We start from the raw sequence: 20,149 nt of genomic DNA on the forward strand, positions 1-20,149 counted from the left end.
GCTATGGGGCCACTGGTTGCTGACATGATGAAGCGTTGATACTAATTTTGTTCTCTCAGCATTCAGTCGAGAGCAAAACTTTACTTAACAAAGTACGAAATTAGTATCAAGCCCCATGTCGCCCGCACTGATGCTTCAAAATGTATCTGTCCTGTACATGGTTGATTTCCTCTTGCTGTGCGTGTGTGTGCGTCTCTTTTGACAGAGGATACATTTTGAGATTCTTTCGAGAACAAAGATGCTTTCAGCATAGATACTGTGATATGTAGCAGACTAACTGCAACAGAGCCTCTTCCTCCCTTCTCCTACCTTCTTCTTCTTCTCTTGTTTGTACCTCTGTTTCCTTCGTCGGAGGCTTGCCTTACCTGAAACATTCTAATAGAGAACAGATATCCTCGAATTTCTGTGCGCATCGTCTCTTTTCCCTCCTCCCTTTACACACACATACACAAACACACACACACACACACACACACAAACACACACACGTATCACTTTGTGATTAGATCAAAGTGATGAGACATCCACTCAGTGGTTTTGAGAAATAAAGACAGAGCTGGAAATACAACCGCAGATTTAAAAGGGGTGGTTATTTTGAGGCGACTTGGGTTTGGACGACTTTTAAATAAGCAGCTGTCAATCACACTTCTGCCCATGAGCAGTTGGCATGTGTCCTAATGGTATGGAGTAAACCAGGAGACAGTGAGCGCTATTGAAACTGGCTCAGTATGTAAAAAGCGTCTCCCCTTAGGCACTCTGGAAATCATTAACAGCTCAGGCTATTTGATTGCTTCACTGTCCTTCAAAACGCCATCACAGCAGACTAATTGATGCCGCGTTAATCTGGCTAAATATGGCTCAGCTTAGCACCAAGCATATGTCCACTTTTCACAGCTAATAATACGCCTAAGTTGAAACAATGCATTGCCCTTTCATTTTATCTGTGCTCAGAGAACATAACAGATAATCGGGCATTTATTTATTCCTTTCAGAAATGAGGTGTCTCCGTGCAGTTTAGGAGATACTCAGCTAGTAATTTTAACCATTTTCCCCAATCTGTGAAAGGAACTAATTTACTCTGAAGCCTTATCACACTGTAATAGTTTTTTATTCCTTGAAATTATGGCCACATTTAGGTCCTTGTGCTTATGGCTTTTTGATGTGAAGAGAAAGCTATTTTCTCTGTGCCTTCATGCAGTATTTAGGTTCTTTATCTATAAGCATGAGTTGCTTTCTTAAGTCAGAGATTATTGAAATTGAATGGACAAATTTTTACAGCTTGTGTTTTTTTTTGTTGGTTTTTTGTTTTTTTTAAATTTCCTGAGACTTAAAACCTCAAACCCAAGTATTCTCAAAAGTGGGAATGCAACAAAGTGTAATGTAAGAAGTTTTTACTAAGTATTAAAGAGAACATGGTACCCTCCCCTCATATAGTGGCAACATATGTAGTCATACACACTCATACATACCTGTACTGTACATTTCACCATGTTGACACAGAAATTCATATCCTCATTCCTTGCCCCGCTTCCAGTCGTATGAACAGTTGCATGACATGATGTTGGTTTGGTTTCTTTTCTGTTGCATTTTGTTTGGTTTTTATTTCTCCTGTGATGCACATATGAACATCTCTCTTCTGTATCGATTTGGACCCAGCTGCTGGGTTGCTTAAGATTTGAGCTTTTGTTTTTTCGCTTTACTTTGGGGCTCGGGTGGGTTGAGTATGAGGGGAGGGGAAACTGGGGCTGATTTTATTTTTCTTGTTTCGTTGTCGTTGTTGTTTTTCCTTTTCTTTGGTGTCCTCCTCATCATCCGTCGTCCATCCTCCAAGCAAGGATAGAGCCGCTCCTCCCGTTTTTGCCTCATCTTGTGCCGCATGAACTTTTGGTGGTTGGAAAATTCAAAGTTCTCCTACTCATCAAGTTTGTGTTTATTTATTTATTTTTATTATTTTTTTTTGTGCCATATGGCTTCTAAAGAAACATCCTCCCCCCATTTTCGATACAACATAGGGAAATGAACGGCAACAAAATCTTTTCTTGCCATCATCCTTTTTTTGGCCTTGTGCAGGCAACTCCATTCTGTCTCAAGAAAGTTGTGTGTGAAAGAATGACTCCTTGTCTCCCCTCCCGAGCGTTTAACCCCCCACCCCCCCCCCCCCACCCACCCTCCCCCCCATCCTGACTCACCTTCTTTCTTTTCGCCTTTCTGCATATACATGTCTGTTTGAATGCAGATGGCATAAAAAGACTTTTATTGCCACAAAGTATATCTGTTTTTCTATTCTATCTGTTGCTCCAAGTAGAAGGCATTTGTGGCATGCACACTGTACTGGACTGTACTGCAGCTCTATAGACTAACGATTAGTCCTCTCCCCCCACTCCCCTGCTTCTGCATGGATATGATTGGCATTCATTTTGTGTGCTGCTTCTTCTCCACCCATAAGTCTCAGGCTAACCCCCAGCTGGCTTCTACTACATGTCAGTGTGTGTTCGGGGCTACAGCGGTGGGCCTGCACCACCGCTGTTCCCCGCGGCAGCTCCTCCCTCGGAGGCGTCTTGTGTTTGTGCTTGTGCCTGATGTCTCTGTCAAAGCTCCGTCTGTGTCTGCCAAACAGCCTGTCTTGTCTGCTGTATGTGGTCGTCTCATGGTTGTCTTGTCTGTATGTTTTTTATAAAAAACTGTTAAACCTTACCTTTACCCTTTATCCCGTGTGAGTTCCACAAGAGAGCAAATAAGGAGTGTGCAGTGGGATTCTTGACTAACTCTTGGTTAAATGAACAGTAGCTGGTATAAGCTACTACCTTAATATCACTGGTTAAAAAAAAATAAGAGATCCTCAGTTTGGAGAACAGCAAACGCCAAGTCAATTTATGATTTAATTTCACAGTGATTAACAGTGTTGCAGCTTGTCATTACCATGTAATCAGAGCAATTCTGTGATTAATATGTAATTATATTGTAGTAATTGATGCAAATGATTTTCATAAATTCACAAATGCAAATCTGAATGTTTGATTTGTACATGCAGTACCTACAAGTTCCTAAAATCCTCCAAGACATTAATATTAGTTAGACCTGATGACAAAAATGGTTTTTATTTAGACTCAGGATAAACACATGTAAAGAGTTTACCTTTTAATAAGACTAAACAGAATAGATGTGATAAAAATGCCTGAATGACTAATTACAGATCTTTGTCACAGCAGGTATTTTGACCTGTCATAGCTGGGAAAGAATAAGTGTAACTAATAACATCAATGACGTGTTTGCTCCCTTTACTGTACAGTTGCCGTGTCAGAGAGACAATCCTGTAAATCCTAAATGGAACTGAGCCGTCATTATTGTTATTAGTTACACCTGCATAAGTCAAGTCAAAAGGTCTGCTATGATAAAGGTACAATATATAAAATGTCTGTAACATGTACGAACATAAAGTCCTCTTACATAAATGTTCAAGGCCTTCCACAACAACCCATAGGAACATTTTCTAACCTATCACCCCCAAGTTTAAGTTTAGGTTACGTTTTGGAAACTAGCTAACAGTGCTCTAATCAATATTTTTATATTAACAATGGTTCAAAAGTAGGTGTAATATGAAAAGATTCACTCATATACCCTACAGAGAATTGTCACCCAACTCTGCAGTTCACATCAGCTCTACAAAGCATTTTAGTGTCTTTCAGGAAACTGTTTTGGCGTTACAGCCGGCAACTGTTTTGGTTCACTCACATAGATATACCTGCCCAGCTCCAAACAGAAGACAGACAGGGATAGGGAGTCGCTATTGAATAAGACAAGGAGTTGGTGGAAACCAAAACAGAGCTTAAAGGAGGACTGAATATAAGACTTGTATTTGCCAGGTGGCCAGAAACACAACTCCAAATGCTTAAGTTGCTCTGTGTTGCCATATAAACTTTATATGGTGATTATACATTATACATTAATCAATTAATGCCAGTTTAAAGTTAGGGGAAGATTGTTGTCATGCTTAAAGCAAACCAACATTGATTGTTGGTAGGAGATGATGTACCTCATCCTCCACACTCTTACTTTTTACTTCGCTTTAAGAATGTCAGACTACTTCCTGCGTTGCTACTGATCATAAACATACAGGTAGGTTGTTTTAAGCTTTTTGTACAAACAACTAATGCTGTCATTTTTCTAGAGAGGACAGCCTCCCACAATAAAACTATGTGATAGTCAAATAGATCATAAAAAGGTTGTGTATTTAATAAAAGGAGTTGCACAGTTACCCTATCAGCCTTTGATGAGGTGCATCACAAATCAAGCAAATGTAGCATCTTTATAGATGTCTCATCTCATTGGCCTTGGGTGGGTAAAGTAGCGAGTGTGTGGCTCAAATTAATATTAGATTGGAAGCATCAGTGTAATAATAATAATAATGTGATTCCGTCATTGCTGTATATGAAGAGCCCAAACACGTGTGGGGTACAGAAGGAAGTATGACAGGGATGGATCATTGGCTTTCCTTGTGGCGTCAGCTATGGCTTCCGTCAAGCCCCATCGGGCTGGCTGTCACTTCAACACAGGCCTCAGATCAGTTTAAAGGTTATTCAGCTGACACATGTCCGCCAAGTGCAGAGGTGCAGCCTAATGGCTGTACAGCAAATCGACCGGCTGACAGGGGCGAGTCGCCACGCTTGCTGGAGATGCCAATTTAATACGCCAGACTGCGCCCAGCCACATGATGACGGATTAAGAGCTATCTGCCATGCACTGTGGCTTCGGGACATCCCTGGAAGAGAGCTCTTCCTCCAGCCAGAGCTGGTTTATGCACCCTTACAGGGTAGACCTCTCCGCCTGCTGGAGTTGTAAACAGAACTTCATTCAACTTCTAGGATGTAATGAACAGCCATCAGTGAAAAATTTGACTTCCCTTGGCAGGGGTGTGCACAGGCTAGATAAGATAATTTAATGGCAAGCTAAAGTGAGCTTTTAAAGGTACATGTTTCTAGAAAGTTTGCAATGGCTGAGCTTTCTAGAAACATGCACCAATGTAATCTCTGGCATGTCCCTTTAAATATGTCCACGCTGGGAGTCTGTGTGTTGCTGGCTCTGTGGTAATCAGCTCCCTACCTGTAGTGGGTAGAGGTGAATGAATCTGCTACAGCAGGTCTCTGGGCACAATGCACACATCCACAATGGGATTTCAGGGCCCCAAACTACTGACTCACCCACAATTTGCAGCATCGAAATCCCATTGACTCAGTTCATCCATGGTTGGTGCTGGTGCACCAGCTTTCCGCTTTTATGGTGTAGCGCCGTCAAATCCCTGACACAACGTCAGGATTCATCTCCATTCGGAAGCCTCAGCAAACGCTGGATGAACACGGGGATCAGGCCAGGAGAGAGAAGAGAGGGAAAAAAGAGAGAGAGAGGGGGGGAGTGGAGGAAAGCGAAGAGAAACTGCTGCTCTGAGATTTCTGCATCTGAAGCCTCCAAGCTGCTGAGGTAGTCAGTCAACCAGCTATTTAGTAGTAACTACATTTACTTAATTCCTCTTCAAAAGCCAGCAAAGGCATGCAGCAGATAGTGTAAGTGTCTTTCTTTCCAGGGATGATGAAAAGGGGAATAGTTATAAAATTCAGTTTGTTACATGCTCTTGATTTTATGGTTAAAAGAGTCTTATTGATGCAAAGGCTAGTCAGTAGGCAGTAGCGCAAAGAAACACTTAGACCTGACTCCCTTTTGCTTAAAAAGAAAGAAAACTGCGTAACTAGTTGTAAGTCTAGAGCAATGGGCAATTATTTGCCAGGGAGGCAGAGGCTTAGAATAAAATCCCCATCCATCTCGACGAGTGCGGAAAACAAACGCAATCTGGTTAAGCAAACCCATTAGAAACTGCAGTGTTTGTCTGCCTCAGAAATGCAGCAAGATGTGCAACGCTTGTGCAAGAGCTTACACAGGATTAAAGTGTTTACTGAAACGTCAAGGTCCCCTGCACTGACTTTACTGTAGACCCTTAACTGCAGCGTTTTCCCTCCCAGTCAAGTGTTTTGTTGATATAGCGCAAAGCTAACAGTTGACGGAAGCTGTTATCCAAGAATGGAGTAAAAAGATGCAAACAAGGCCAAGACAACAAGGGCAGAGTTAGATAAATAACGCCTCGAATAGAATCACTTACTCTGTGCTGGTATAGTTTGTTTAACAGGAAAAGGGGTTTGGCTCTGTCACTGGAATATTATCACAGCAGTTTAGCATGAGCAGCAGCTCTCAGTGGACAAGTAGATCACACACTACAGACATACAGTAGAAATCCACTCCACGTTATGTCAGACATTACCGCATTCTCCGGAGCACGGCTGGACCGTCAGGAAATTCATATTTAAGACGTCAGCGTTGATAACACACAGTCAATACAGCATGACAGATGCCATATTTCCTCAATAACGCTTAACTCTTAGACCCAGTTCTGCTTAATGAATGAGGTATCTGCAGCCAGCCTGCAGAGGAAAAACCAAAACCTGATATCTGAAGACAAATGCACCTCTCACATCTCCTTAAAACTCACCGCAGTCAGAAATAAACTCACCACCCTGTGCCCTCTTGTGGAACTCCTTCCCCAAACGCAGTGTTATCTGTCAAACGAAGGCTGTTGGTTATGCACATAACACAAGGGATCTAAACATTTAAGAAAAAGTAGCTCATTAATTATCAGTCTACTTGTCCCACTTTGATTAATTAGCGAATGCGGTGGGCTTAAATGCCACATAATGTTGGTTATATATCACCCATGGTGCACCTTCTTCCCTTATTAACTGCTGATGAATGGTTTCTTTGCCTGAGAAAATATCCCACAGCCCTTGGTGGCAGTGACCTTTTACTGACCTTTGAAACCCCCCCCCCACCCACCCCCCTCCCCTCTTAAGCCCCTCCCCCCTACCTGACCCTGGCTTGCTGTATTGTTATTGTATATTACTCTCCCTAAATGCAACTTACTTAAGCATGCATTAACCCAACTTCTTATAGTGAAACTAAAATCCAAAACGAAACCATGTCTGATTTACCTCTCTTCTCTGACGTACATCCAGATTGCACGCCCTGTCCTGTGTTTTAAAATACTAACAAGAGAAATGTATTGAAGTAACTAATAATAAAGTGGTTATTATTAGTTAAATGAAGGTGGTGACATTTTGCCTATAAACTGTCCCCCCCTCTCTTTGTCTGCCTCAGTGTGTGCTTTCTGGTTGTTCATCTTTGGTAGTGTGAGAAATTTAATGCCTTTCTTTCTTGCTTGCTAATCTGTTTTTTATTTTTGTCTTTTGTACATATATGTTAATATACATATATGTGTATCTCTGTTTCTTTCTGAAAATGTTCAAATTTTAAATATCTGCCAATTTGCTAAGAATTATTATTGCCAATGTTTTGATGATTTTTTTTCCCTAATTAGAAAGAGACTTCCTCTTTTCTCTATGAATTAATTACCATGCCACAAACGACATATGGTTTTTTAAGATTGGGTATCAAAACCGCAGCAGCTGTATTGGATGTTCAAATTCAAGGTCTCATAGAGAAAAAAGAGAAGACACCTCCAAAGTAGACCCTCGCCACTATATGTGAAAACTGTTCCAAACTGTTTCAAATGCTGATCTCTAATATCTTCCTGTTACATGATAGCTATCTCTGATTGAAATTTGGATTTAATCAGTGAATGAGTCGATTAATTTTCGTGCATGGCAAAAGAAGTTGCAGCTTAGGGTTTGTAAAACTGTCAGTGTTGAGAGTGCTGTTCTCTTTTGTAGATGGGCATGTATATGCTCATTGTTTGTATATCCCCATCCCTTCCTTACAGCCAAAAGCTCTAATGCCGCCCGACCGCTTCGTGCCGCCTTTACATGGACATGGCAACTGATGTACACGTTCACCCCCATCTATGTCATTTCCTTCCTAGTATGTTCATAGGTCCCACCCCCGTCTCACACTCCCTCCTCCCAAATCCTTTACGTAGAGATTCTAAGATATGTACAGTCATCCATATTTGTTCATAACTAATGAACAAGTTAAAGTCGAGCAAAAAAAAAAAAAAAAAGAAAAAAAAAAAAAGAGTCATCTAATCAGGCTGTAGATATTTATGGAGAGACTTATCTATCGAAGCAAGAATTATAGATATACAGTTTTCTTTTTTATACAAAACTAAATACTTATTAAAAGAACAAAAAAAAAAAACAAAAAAAAAATTATCCTGAACAGAATGGTGAAGATTATTTTTCATGTCATGATGTGTGGATGTATGTGTTGTTGCCTCCCTGTACCATCCTGTCTAAAAAGAGAAATATATACTAATTAATCAGAAATTGTTAAAAAGAAACTAACCTAACTTGTCCAAAGGCATTCTTACACAACTTTCTTTTGTAAATTTTTTTTCTTCCTGCCAAAATCATGCGGGCAATTTGTTGATGTAAGTTGACAAAACTGATGGTATGCTTTCTTCCTTTTGAAAACTGTTTTTTTTTTTTTTTTGTAGGCTTTTATGATTTTCCGAGCTGACTTTGTTTTTACCTGTTTTTTCTTCTACTTACTTGTTACTAATCCCTTTCTGGATAGCTCTATCTGTGGCTTTACTTTGTGAATGTTTTTTTTACAATGTTTGCTCTAACTCTGAACTCTTTTTGCAATGCCTTAATTATTATTTTTGTTTCCTTCATTTCTGTTGTGTTCTTTTTTTTTTTCTTTATTGTTCCAAAAGGTTTGCATCTCTTTATAGTGCCCTGTTTGTGAGCCTTTGCAATGTACAAACAAGCCACTTTGGCAAGAGGATAAGCAGCTTCAATAGACATCTGAATGTTTCTAACTCTTTGTAGTAGTCAAACGACAGGTTTAACCAATAAAGCATCCACCGTTAACTGCTCCAAAATGGGTTTATTAGAAATAGGTGGATGCAGGAATGTATTTAAGTCCCTAAGTCCTTAAGTTTTAACACTGTACATGCTTTGAAATCATAGAATAACATTAAAAAACGGAGAACACAAGCTGTTACGAGCTGGATTCTCCCACCAAACAGTACAAATCAGCAAACATTCAGGTGGAATTGAACTGCCAGGTGACTTTGTGCCATTGTGGTAACTGTAGGGGTCAAAAGGCAAGAGGCTAGGGCAAATAGGGGAGCCCACTAGTGCTGAGGAGAGAAAGTCCCCTCAGTTTTTCCATGACAACAACTTGTGTGCGGCACAGTTTTCTTTTGTATATCAGTATGTGACACAGAGTTCAGTTCTGGTTTTTAAGAGGCTCATATGATCGATATGTTCAGTACCTCCAGTCCATAAACATCCTGTACAGCAGGTTTTTTTTTTTAAATCTTTTCCTTGTATTTGTTTTCAGTCGGTTTTTTTTTTAAAGCTTTATAATGCAGGAGCTGTTAGTATTTGTTTGCCCGTGTAGGTCAGCGGGGTTAAAAAGCGCTTCTTTGAGCAGCAATATGAAACACCTTACAAACAGTTTCTCATTTCAGACTTGGTTAACTTGCTTTCAGGCCCACTGGCTTGCACTTGAATTGCAAACAAATGCTAATACCTTCTGCTTCTTTGTATCCACAGAACACATTTTTTTTGAACGGACTAAAAAAGGATTTACACTTGAAGTTAAATGAAACAAGCCTCTTAAAAGCCTGAACCTAGTCATTTAAGTGGAAAAATATACAGCCTTATCTCATAGATGCTACAATTTATGTGGCATATACACATAACTCACACTTTTTACATACAGTCATGATAAATTATGAGTATACATGCAACACATAGAACACATGATAACTAGTTTATAGTGTAGTCGTGATAAAGCATACCGCTATCTGAGAACATTTAGGACATTTAGGAGTTAATATGTGGAGTCAGTTTAATGTGGCTCACCCTTGTGCATCCCTCAAAGCCTTTTGATGCAATGTATACTTTATTTATGGCTGTTGTTTTCTTTCAGTTTGGGTCTTGTTTGGTTCTGAGTTTCATAGTTTTTGCACTGGTACGGTATTTTCTGTTTTCTTCATTTCTTTGTTTCTCTTCAGTTCATTTCCTCCTTACGTTGAGCTTTGCTTTTTTACGTTTTTTGGTTACCGGTTCTTTTGGTGTTTGCTAGCTTTTGCTGATGGAAGAACTTTTCTGCCCTCTGACTGGTGTTTTGTTTCTCTGTCTCACTTTCCAGGAGGGGAGCTAGTCATCCCCGTGCTAGTCGAGGACCCCATAGACATCCCTTCTGTATCCACCCGTTCTCCCTTCATCCCCCTTCCCCCAACCCTCCGCCCCGTCCTCACCATTATTGAGACCACCAAAGAATCCTTGGCCATGGCCACTGAGGCGGGGGTACCTTGCTTGTCGGACCGAGGCAGCGATGATTGTGATGATGGTGATGGTGGTGATGATGGTGATGATGATGATGATGATGGCATGGTGATTTCGGGGTTTGGCTCTGGCGAAGCTTTCGACTCTAGCCTGCCCCCGACTGACGATGAAGATTTTTACACCACCTTCTCCCTGGTAACAGATAAGATCTTGACCACATCAACCTATGAAGGCGGCTACAAAGCCCTCGCGCCCAAGTGGGAGGCCAAGGACTTGAGGCCTAGCAAAGCCTCTGAGGCAGGTAGGACTACACCCACCTTGCCTCTGCCCGACCTCCGTGGCACGCCTCCTGTGGCGGTCCCCTCAGACACGCCGCCCAAGCTGCCCGCCGGGAAAATGAACAACCGCGAGGTAAAACCCCAACAGCCGGACATAGTCCTGCTGCCCCTGCCCACGTCCTTCGATCTGGACGGCACCAAGCCACGGGGCCCCTTCATAACCTCGCCCATGCTGCGCACGGTGCCCGCCGCCTTGCCCACGGTGCCCGGTGTGGTGCGGCGAGTACCCCCGGGGGCCTCCGAGGTGATCCGGGAATCCAGCAGTACCACGGGCATGGTGGTGGGCATTGTCTCAGCCGCTGCCCTCTGCATCCTCATCCTCCTCTACGCCATGTACAAGTACAGGAACAGGGACGAGGGTTCCTACCAGGTGGACGAGACGCGCAACTACATCAGCAACTCTGCGCAAACCAATGGCGCTGTGGTGAAGGATAAAACACCCAGCAGCAGCGCCAAAGGCAGCGCCAGTAGCAAGAGACCGAAAGACAAGGACAAGGAATATTATGTATAGAAATCAAAAGTCATTTCCCAACACATAAAAAAATAAACTGTTTGGAACAAAGATATAAACATTTTGACAGTACCATATTGGCAACTGTGATTAAAAAAGGATGAAACCTCTTTAGAACTCAAGACTTTCTGAGTCACTGAAACATTTACAAAAGAACTTTGGCTTATGGAAGCACACTTACTATTGTAAGCATTACGGAGAGACAATGCAGTACCACTTCATCGGGACTCGACATGAACCTTTTTAAGGAGTCCCTGCTGGAGACATTTGGCAGTGTGAATAACATCACGACCCCAAGTGACTGTCAGAGGTGTGTGATCCTTGGAGTTCTAATGACCTTGTCCATTGTAACCCTGTAAAATACGATCACTGTCATTTCGGCCATTCTGAGCATGCATGTGAGGTGTATGTGATGTGGTGCTGGCATCTGTGTAAGTGAGGGACCTCAAGAAATAATGATTGTCGGGAGAGTTGGAAGTCAAAAACATGATTTCGCATTACAAATGGTTTCATTAAATGTAGCTTTCATGGATGCGATATGAGGTAAAGTATATGTGTACTTAAAGTTGTCTTTAATTTCTAATTTGTTTTTTTGTTTTTTTTATTCATTTATTGAATCTAGGAGTTTGTTTGTTTTTTTTTTATTGTAAAAGGATGATGTCCAGTCAGGGTTGGCTAGGCAGTGCTCAGCAGGATGTGATACAGTAATGTATCTCAATATTCTTCTCTCCCTCCCTCCCGCCTCAGCTAAGGATTGGACTGCTATGCATGGCATCCAAATTCACGATGGTGTTCAAGTGTGAAAAAGTGGATCCACCAGGCAAAATGCTACATTGTTATTTCTCTGAATTTTAAATCTCTGATAGCATTTTCCTTTAGTTTCATTTCATTTTCATTTTGTCCAGTTTTTTTTTTTTTTTTTTTTTTTTTTTAACATTTCCTGAGATGCTGTGGCAAAAAAAATACATCATCATAATTTGTGTCTGGCGGAGAATTAACTGTCGCAATCTTAAAAAAGAAAATATCCAGGCTAAAGACTTACTGCAGTGTGAACAAGTGTGATTCTATCTGTTGTCACAGACGACTGTGTCAAAAACAGCAAATATGTTTACATATTTTATTACATCATAGCCGTTGTGCTTTGCAGGTCAATATTGTACAGAAAATTCAAGTTTCTGTTGGTTGTTTTTTTATCCTCTTCTTGTATAGACAGACCATTTGATTTGATTTTACTGCTGTAGCAACATGACAGAAAAAAAAAAAACAACATTTTTATTCTTTTACCAGGAATCCCTGGAGATAAAAAATGATGTGCACAGGAACATTTGTTTAGGCGGGGAGCAAATGTTGTTAGATTAGACGTCTAGTCTCTCTGGATGGTGTTTCTCTAAGTCGCATGAATATTTGACCATCGGAAGCTGTCAATCAAATAGAAAAACACCTCCCTCGGATCTTGTACTAGGGACTCCTCATTATTCTGAAATTACTTTCATGTTATTTATTTTTTTATTGGAAATTTAAAAAACAGAACAAGAGAATAAAGACAGATTATGATGGATTTGGAGATCTATTGCTAGCACCTTACTGATTTACAGGTGTTTTCTTTTGTTTCTTTCATTTTTTTTTTTTTTTTTTTTTTTTTAACTGTGACGTCAATGTTCTCGTCTGCTCAACTCGTCTTTTTGCATTTTATTTATTTTTCTTTAATTGTGTAGCTTAATTTCATGTTTCATTTTTATTGACATTATCTTCTAGCAATATGTTTTTTTTTTTGTTTTTTTTATTTCATTATTTATTGCTGAAGTTATTTGTTCTCATTCATTTTCATGCAAATCGGTCGGTGTGTATGTTCACTTTGATTTTTTGTGTTGGTACTTGGCTTTTTCGACCAGTTAATTATTGTCTTATGCTCCTTTGACTCCAAACAATTCCCAGAAATAAAAAAAAAAAATGTTGTTCCCAAATGTTTTGGATGTTAGACTGCGGGGGGGCTGTCACTCACTCACTCATCCGTCTTGAGCAGAAGAAGACTCTGCGAAGAGATGGAGATAGATCGCATTTACGTCGAAGACTATTCACAAAAACCACAATTTCTCATCCGTTTGCTATCACTTCAGCGATTTCCTTTTATACCAAAAAGTGGTATCATTTCCATTCAAATGAAGTCGGGAACACAGTAGCTCAACACTGTCATTTACCTATAGATGATTATGCAAATTCATTCAAGAGAAAAAGGGATGAGGGGAGAAAACGTTTATTAGAACATCCAGAGTCTTCACAACAGTGGAGGATGGCTTTGGGTTTCTTTATAATCAGGCCTTTGTGAGAATGAACAGCCAACTGAGATTCTCCACAACCATATGGTCGGGTTATGAGCTACTCAATGGCAGCAGCACCTGCTTTCCCAGCTCATTTTTACACTGTCCATATTTCGTGCAAATGGGCCTTCACAGAGATGGTCATTAACTTGCAATAGCCCATTGATGTAGGATATCAGAGCGGCGTGTGTGAGTATATCCAGCTTGCACAATGACTACATATTAACTCATTCATCCTGCCAACAGGCAAATGGGAACAAGGAGGCCAGCAGGGATTCGTTCCACTGAGGGACTGTATTTTACATTCAGAAACAGACCCACATCTCAAGATTCTTTTTTTTTTTTTTTTTTTTTTTTTTTTGTCCTCCGCCAAAATGTCTGGAAATTTGTTCTGCATAAGTCAACACAATAAAAAGTTAATGTGTAAGAAAACAACATTTATTCTAACAAGCAACGGCATCAACAATCTACACTCCATCTTACTGCAACGCTGCCCTGTAAAGATAAAGAGCGGTGACTACAGAAGCAGTGAAGTGAAGAAGAGAAGGGTATAAAAAGGGGCTATAATCAATATTTTTATATTAACAACGGTCGACTGTTTATGTGAAAGGGGTCACTTGTAACGACGAACACACAGAGAATTATCACCTGACTCTGCACTTCCACAGGTTTACGAAGCATTTCAGCCACTGAGATTTGCTAATCCTTTATTTTTTTTTCTCAATTTTATCTTAATTGGATTTAGCTACTACTTTATTTAGTTATTCACTTGCTTTCACTAGTTGGGTTGGTTTTAGCTGCAAATTTAAAAAGCTGATTTCGCAGGAATTATACATTTCTATGACATAATGATTTTTTTATATAGTACAACAGACGCCAAAACATCAAACTCAGGTCTTAACTCATTTTTTGACCCGCTATGATACTCCTTCTGCGTTTTTTCGCCTTTGCAGAGTAGAATACTGAATGTGAAGCTGTGAACCTGTTTGCCATCCCTGATTAGTTTCTTTCTAAGCCGACTGCCCTTTTTGAATTCACTCAATATTTATCTGGTCTTTTGTAAATTGAGCCTCACACCGCAGTGCACTGTGCATCAGTGGAAGATCTTCTCTACCTTTATCTCTCGACTGTCAGAGCTGATTTGCGATCAGGAGCGTCCGTCCAAGACACTTAGCTTCATTCACAACATCACACCGGAATATAAATTTCAGTCTCACTCGTATGTGAAGAGGAGAAGCTGGTTAGACGGCAGCCGACGAGCAGGAAAATCTCAAGATCCAGAAATGTGACTGAGAATCTCCTGAAATATTTTTAAAAAAGCAAAATACTGTTTTATGACATTGTGGCACTTTTCCACAGTGCAGACGGCAGGGATTAAAATAAAAGACAAATTCTATGAAGCACTTAACACGACAATAACATCAAGAGCACAGAGAAACAAAAATAAGCAGCAGGGAGGAAAATTACAGCATAAACCACCAAAGAAAGCATCAAAAAAATTACATGGTAGTATTTAGTTTTGCCAAATATCTTTCCTAATAACAAATAAATAAATGTTTGCAATTAATAGTACAGCATATTGAAGTCAAGTCCTCAGATAAGAACTGTATGGATGCTGAAAAAGGGAAACAAAATCTACATTTCGCTCGTATAAAACCAACCAGCACAAACCCTGAACCAGTGAGGTATCGCTGTTTGCATAACCATTAGTCACTTTCAGATTAACACCAGCAGGGTGCGAGCAGAGGAAACGTATCCATTTGATATTCACAACCCATTTGCTTACACAGTTGTTGGCAAAGTTTATTGATTGGATTTTATGTGTAGCAACTACTTTTCCTTTTAGTCAAATTAGTAGAAGTAGATCCCGCTGATGTCGGCTGGATAATTCATATCTTAATTGACAGAAAAACAATTTTCATTTGCTAATGGCTTTTCCAAATGGATTTCTGTGTGCGTTTGACTGCATTAGCTCTGCCTTCGCCCTGTATAGGGTCTCTGGAATGCCAACAAGGGAGCAGCTCAGCTACCCTTCATTCATTTGAAGGCTGACAGTTGACCTGTCATGAATTTTTACTTCAGCTAATGAACTGGTTAATTCCACTTAAATGCTTTATAGCATGTTTTCCTTTCAAATAAACAGCGGCTTTATAAGAGCGATACATCAGCTCTGTCACTGATTACAGATGAAATCTGTTTTTGTTTTTTTTTTTTGCTTCCTACACTGAGGCAGAATGCTGTAAAACACCTTCAGCACTGGGAACATCTGCAGCTGTAGCATTTTATGGCTCCCCTGTATAGATTGTAGACATACAGCTTTTCTTTCCCTCCCAGTAAAGATTCAGGAGAGATGCGGTATCCTCCACGGACTGAAGCAAAGCAGCTGTGAAGGCGATGGTGATCAGTCCTGACAGGTAAAATATGAGCCTGCTGACCTTAACTCCAGCATTATGAAGGGCACACACATACACATACACACACACACATGCGCAAACCCTAGAAAGAGGCACGTGTGTCTCTGTGTGTGTAGGCGTGTGTATGCATTAGGCATGCTTAAGCAACATCAAAGTTCACACACACTTTCAGAGAAAAAAAATGGTTTATTGGTTGCACACGTGTGAATTAAGCACTGATATTCTTATGTCTCAGTGGGTGCACACAGTGATACATTAGCAGAAGAGTCAGGTGTGTATATGTACACTTAATTCTCGTTTGTGTCTCCCTGCGAGGAGCAAACCTCCTCTTATTCTTCCGCTCCATCACTCAGCAACCAAAGCTTTCAGTTAGCTCCTCAGCCCTAATTAACTGCTAAGATATGAATGTGCTAATCTGGGCTCTAAATCTTCAGTTCCACTGACAAAAGCTTTTACAGGCTGTCACAGCTGCATGATAAATAGCAGGGCTGCTCTCTCGCCTAGTGGACACAGTGCCATCTAGGGACCAGGTCTGGCAACTCAGGATTTTTAGACTTTGGGGTATTTATTGCCGTACATACATATTTCATGTCATGTCAGTGCATGTGCAGTCGAAGTTTCGCTTTTGGAAAAAAAAAAACAACACAATCTACTGTAATTTTGAGCTATTTGGTAAAGTGCATCTGCTAACATATCCTGCATGAAGTGAGTTTTAATTTCACTGGCATTAGAGTACGATTAGCATACCTTTGAATGGATTATCACTGAAGTGGAACAAAATTTGGAAAATTCAAGCAGGTTAGTTCCCCCAGATCAGCTAGCCCCAAAACAGGAGTGGAAGAGAAGAGAGAGCCTGAGCTGCACACCAAAACACTGCTGCACTGTTGCTCTGCAGTCAGGAGCATCAACAAGCTTGTGATGGTAGAGACAGAGCGCGTTATGATGCTGGTGAAGGGTGCATAAGTACGTGGGTGCACATTTGTACGGTATGTCTCTGTCTCCATCTGTATGTGTCAGTGGTTGATGTTCAAAACCCTGTGTGTGTGTGTACACGTGTGCGTGCGTGTGTGCGTGTGTGTGTGTGTGTGCTGTAGTGTCTGCTACCTAGGGAGACATGCCTCCTATCCAAGCTTGACAGTGTGATTGGATCCAGTGAGAATCCCAATGAAGCAATGAGTATCTCAGCGGCAGCTCCGCTCCCTGGGGCCCCAGTGCAGCCCACAGGCCGGCCCCAGTCCTGCCTGTTCAGAACAGATGGAAAGCGAGACAGGATGGGATCTGGGACGGGTAAAAAAGCAAGTGAACTTCAAACCATTTCAGCTGCTGTGAAGGTGACTGCGGCAAAACTAGCGGTAAAATATGATCTGATTATAAGTGATGGTGGCAGATAATTGTCGAGGCTGTCTGACGGGAGCTCTGTACGCTGCTCGAATCAGACGTGGCCTGTTTGAATTCTTAAAGTCACATGATGGTTTTGAGGTGGATATGTTTAAGTGATAAAGATTGACAAATATTCCAGGTGAGACATTTTCACCAAGACTGTCAAAAAAACAATTTCGGCTCTTTTTTTTTTTTTTTTTTTTTTTAAATCGCAGCAAAAGATCAATCATGCTAAGAAAAGGTGACTCTCCTCCTTTGCTTGGGTCCAGACCTTTAAATCAGCCCACTCCACCGAGTCGAGATGACAATTCTGTCTGATATCAGGCAATCTCCTCCTGGTAACACACTCTAAGTTCAATACTGAATTCCACACGAAGAATTTCTGGATCATATTTCATCGTCTGGCTTGTAAAACGCAGCTCCCTGCACTGTTTTAACCCCATGAGAAATTTTATTATGGTACAGATATCATGGTGAAATTTCTTATGGTACGCATAGCAGTTTTTAGCCTCGCAAGAACTGGTGCAACCAGCCAGAGGCAATTTCCTTTCAGACTCATTCATCCCATATCAGCATAATTTCATCTTTTCATGTCAAGCCATTCACAACTTATATCTACATCCAGCATTAATATCCCCGTCGATTACTGACCTAGTCTATTTGAAATTTGGTGTTTTTGGAGTCTACCTCAATAATGTTCATCTCTGCACTGCACCACTTTTTACCATAATTTTCCCACAGCTGTTCAAATCTGTCTAAGCTAGCCAAATTTTATTCCTGCTCGCTCCAGTTGGTCTCAGATATTACAGCAGCTGCACAGAGCAGGTTTCATCATTTGTTTTGTAGATTTAATCCAAACCCTGTTTCAAAACCAGAGCAGTATGAAATAAAAGTATAATAAGCTAATCAGAAATGTACACTGGAGGATCACAAAGACTCCTCCCCACCCAACCACCCAACCACCACCCACCACCACCCCCCCACCACAAGCAAATCACATATTCCTGTGAAGCGGTGAGTGACAAACTAATGACAATGAATCTGTAACTATTGCAACAAGTGGGTCTTAACATTCACCGTCTGGTTGCCGTGAGGCTACTCAGGGATGCTCCATGTGCATTAGCACAGGTCCTCACAAGTGATGACACTCGAGCGTGGCAAAAAAGGACGTGATGAACCTCCCGCTCACATTGCCAGGAGAGGTCATTCTGGCATCACGATTGGCAGGCTGAAGGGCTGCTCCACCACACCTGTCTGCCATCAAACATGGAAATCACCCCACTCACCCGTGACTGTTGCATATTCGATGAGCAAACACACTGAACACTTCATCTTATTTTGCAGTGGGTTATAAATACAAATTGTTGCACAACAATTGAACAAAAACATGTTTTTTTTTTTTTTGTTTTTTTTTTTCTAAGCTCAGGAGAAAATGAGGTTGATACGGAGACTCAGCTGCAATAACCCATTCACTTATTGAACGACAGTGGCTGGATACACTCTCAGCCTCCGGGCTTAAACGAAAAAGCAGAGCACTGCTGCCTGATTGAATGGGTTTGTAATGCAAGCCAAATAGGTTTGTTCTAATGGGAATCAGCCTCGGTGATGGCTGCAGAGGCTTACGCCAGCACTATAACAGCAGTAAGCAGCGGTGGCAAACACCCCATTGCTGTTGGATTGGCTGTGAGAGGCAGAGGCAACACTAAGGGGTTGCTGTGTTTACTAATGGCCGTTTTAGTGAGGTAATATTCAATGAGCCTTAACTTTAGGAATAACCGTATTTGTGAGGAAGGGTGTATGTGTTCGTTTGCATGAGTATGTTGTAGGACAGGCTGTGCTTGCTTGGTGTTTTTACAACTTCACGTGAATTAAACATCCTCCCGTAATGCCCTTGAGCAAATCACTGACCAGGTAAAGGCGCTGTAATCTGAATACCCAGTGGAGTATGTACAAGACAGTCTAAAGTTCAATTATCCTTATCATTACTGGATCTGAACAGGGGAGCAATAATGTTAAGATATGACTCTAAGCGTAGTTGCACTTCTATGCCTTACAGAGTGTAGGGGTTCACACTTAGAGAGAGAGAAACATTTTCTCATTTACCTCTAGAGGTATAAAGCCATGCAGATAGTTGCAGATAGAAATATTGGCCTCTGAAATTTCTGCTGCTATCTGAATTTCATTTGTGGTGTTCACAGCAATGAAAAATGATATTTAAAATATTCAACAGCGACATGTTTTTCACAAAATAATTTCCTTTTTACTCTGGAGAATCTCGAGATTTGAGGTCTGAAGTTGGTCCCAAAACTGTCAGCAGAAAAACTGCGTCAACCAGAGGTGCAGACAAAAACAAAAAAACCCAACCCTGAAATGATGCAGGGTCAATCAAACAGGATCCAAATCAACAGGAGGACAAATAGACAGCAAGCATCTAAAACTCCATGACTAGGACGCACCATGTGATCAGACCTGTTAGAGACCCAAGAATACAACAGGACATTACCCAGCCTAGTTATTCTGAATACAGTGTTGGACGCACCCCAACTCAGATCTTGGTTAATAGGAACAAAGTGGACCCCTGAAGACCTGGACCATCTGTCAACAGTTTTCCTTGGGACTAAATTATACAGAAAAAGCAGCCTCAACAAAAACTTTATTATATACATTATTTGTGTTGTGAGCACCACAAATCAAAATCCATTCACCTCCATTGTACTGGGATGGATTAAAAAGTATCAGAAGTCACAGAAAATGTGAGAAAATATGTTGTTTTTTTTGGGTGAAATGGCCCTTTAACTGTCGATATTTAAGAATTTTTTTTGCAGACACATTCTGTTATGAGAAATCCTTTAGTTTGGAAGATCTTGGCATGTGTAGGGAGAGACTAGAG

At 40.9% G+C, this 20,149-nt stretch overlaps 1 protein-coding gene across 8 annotated transcripts in view; it reads left to right on the top strand.

The window, feature by feature from the left end:
* Positions 1–13,111, top strand: part of LOC122999638 (neurexin-3b) — a 293,680-nt gene extending 280,569 nt beyond the window's left edge. For all 8 annotated transcript variants that reach the window (XM_044376714.1, XM_044376713.1, XM_044376720.1 and 5 more), the window contains one exon: positions 10,162–13,111. In XM_044376714.1, coding sequence (XP_044232649.1) covers positions 10,162–11,147 — 986 coding nt within the window. In that variant the 3' untranslated portion in view covers positions 11,148–13,111. The remainder of the gene's footprint in view (positions 1–10,161) is intronic.
* Positions 13,112–20,149: the final 7,038 nt, after the last annotated feature.

Source organism: Thunnus albacares, chromosome 16, assembly GCF_914725855.1.
Source record: "Thunnus albacares chromosome 16, fThuAlb1.1, whole genome shotgun sequence".
NCBI classification, from domain to species: domain Eukaryota; kingdom Metazoa; phylum Chordata; class Actinopteri; order Scombriformes; family Scombridae; genus Thunnus; species Thunnus albacares.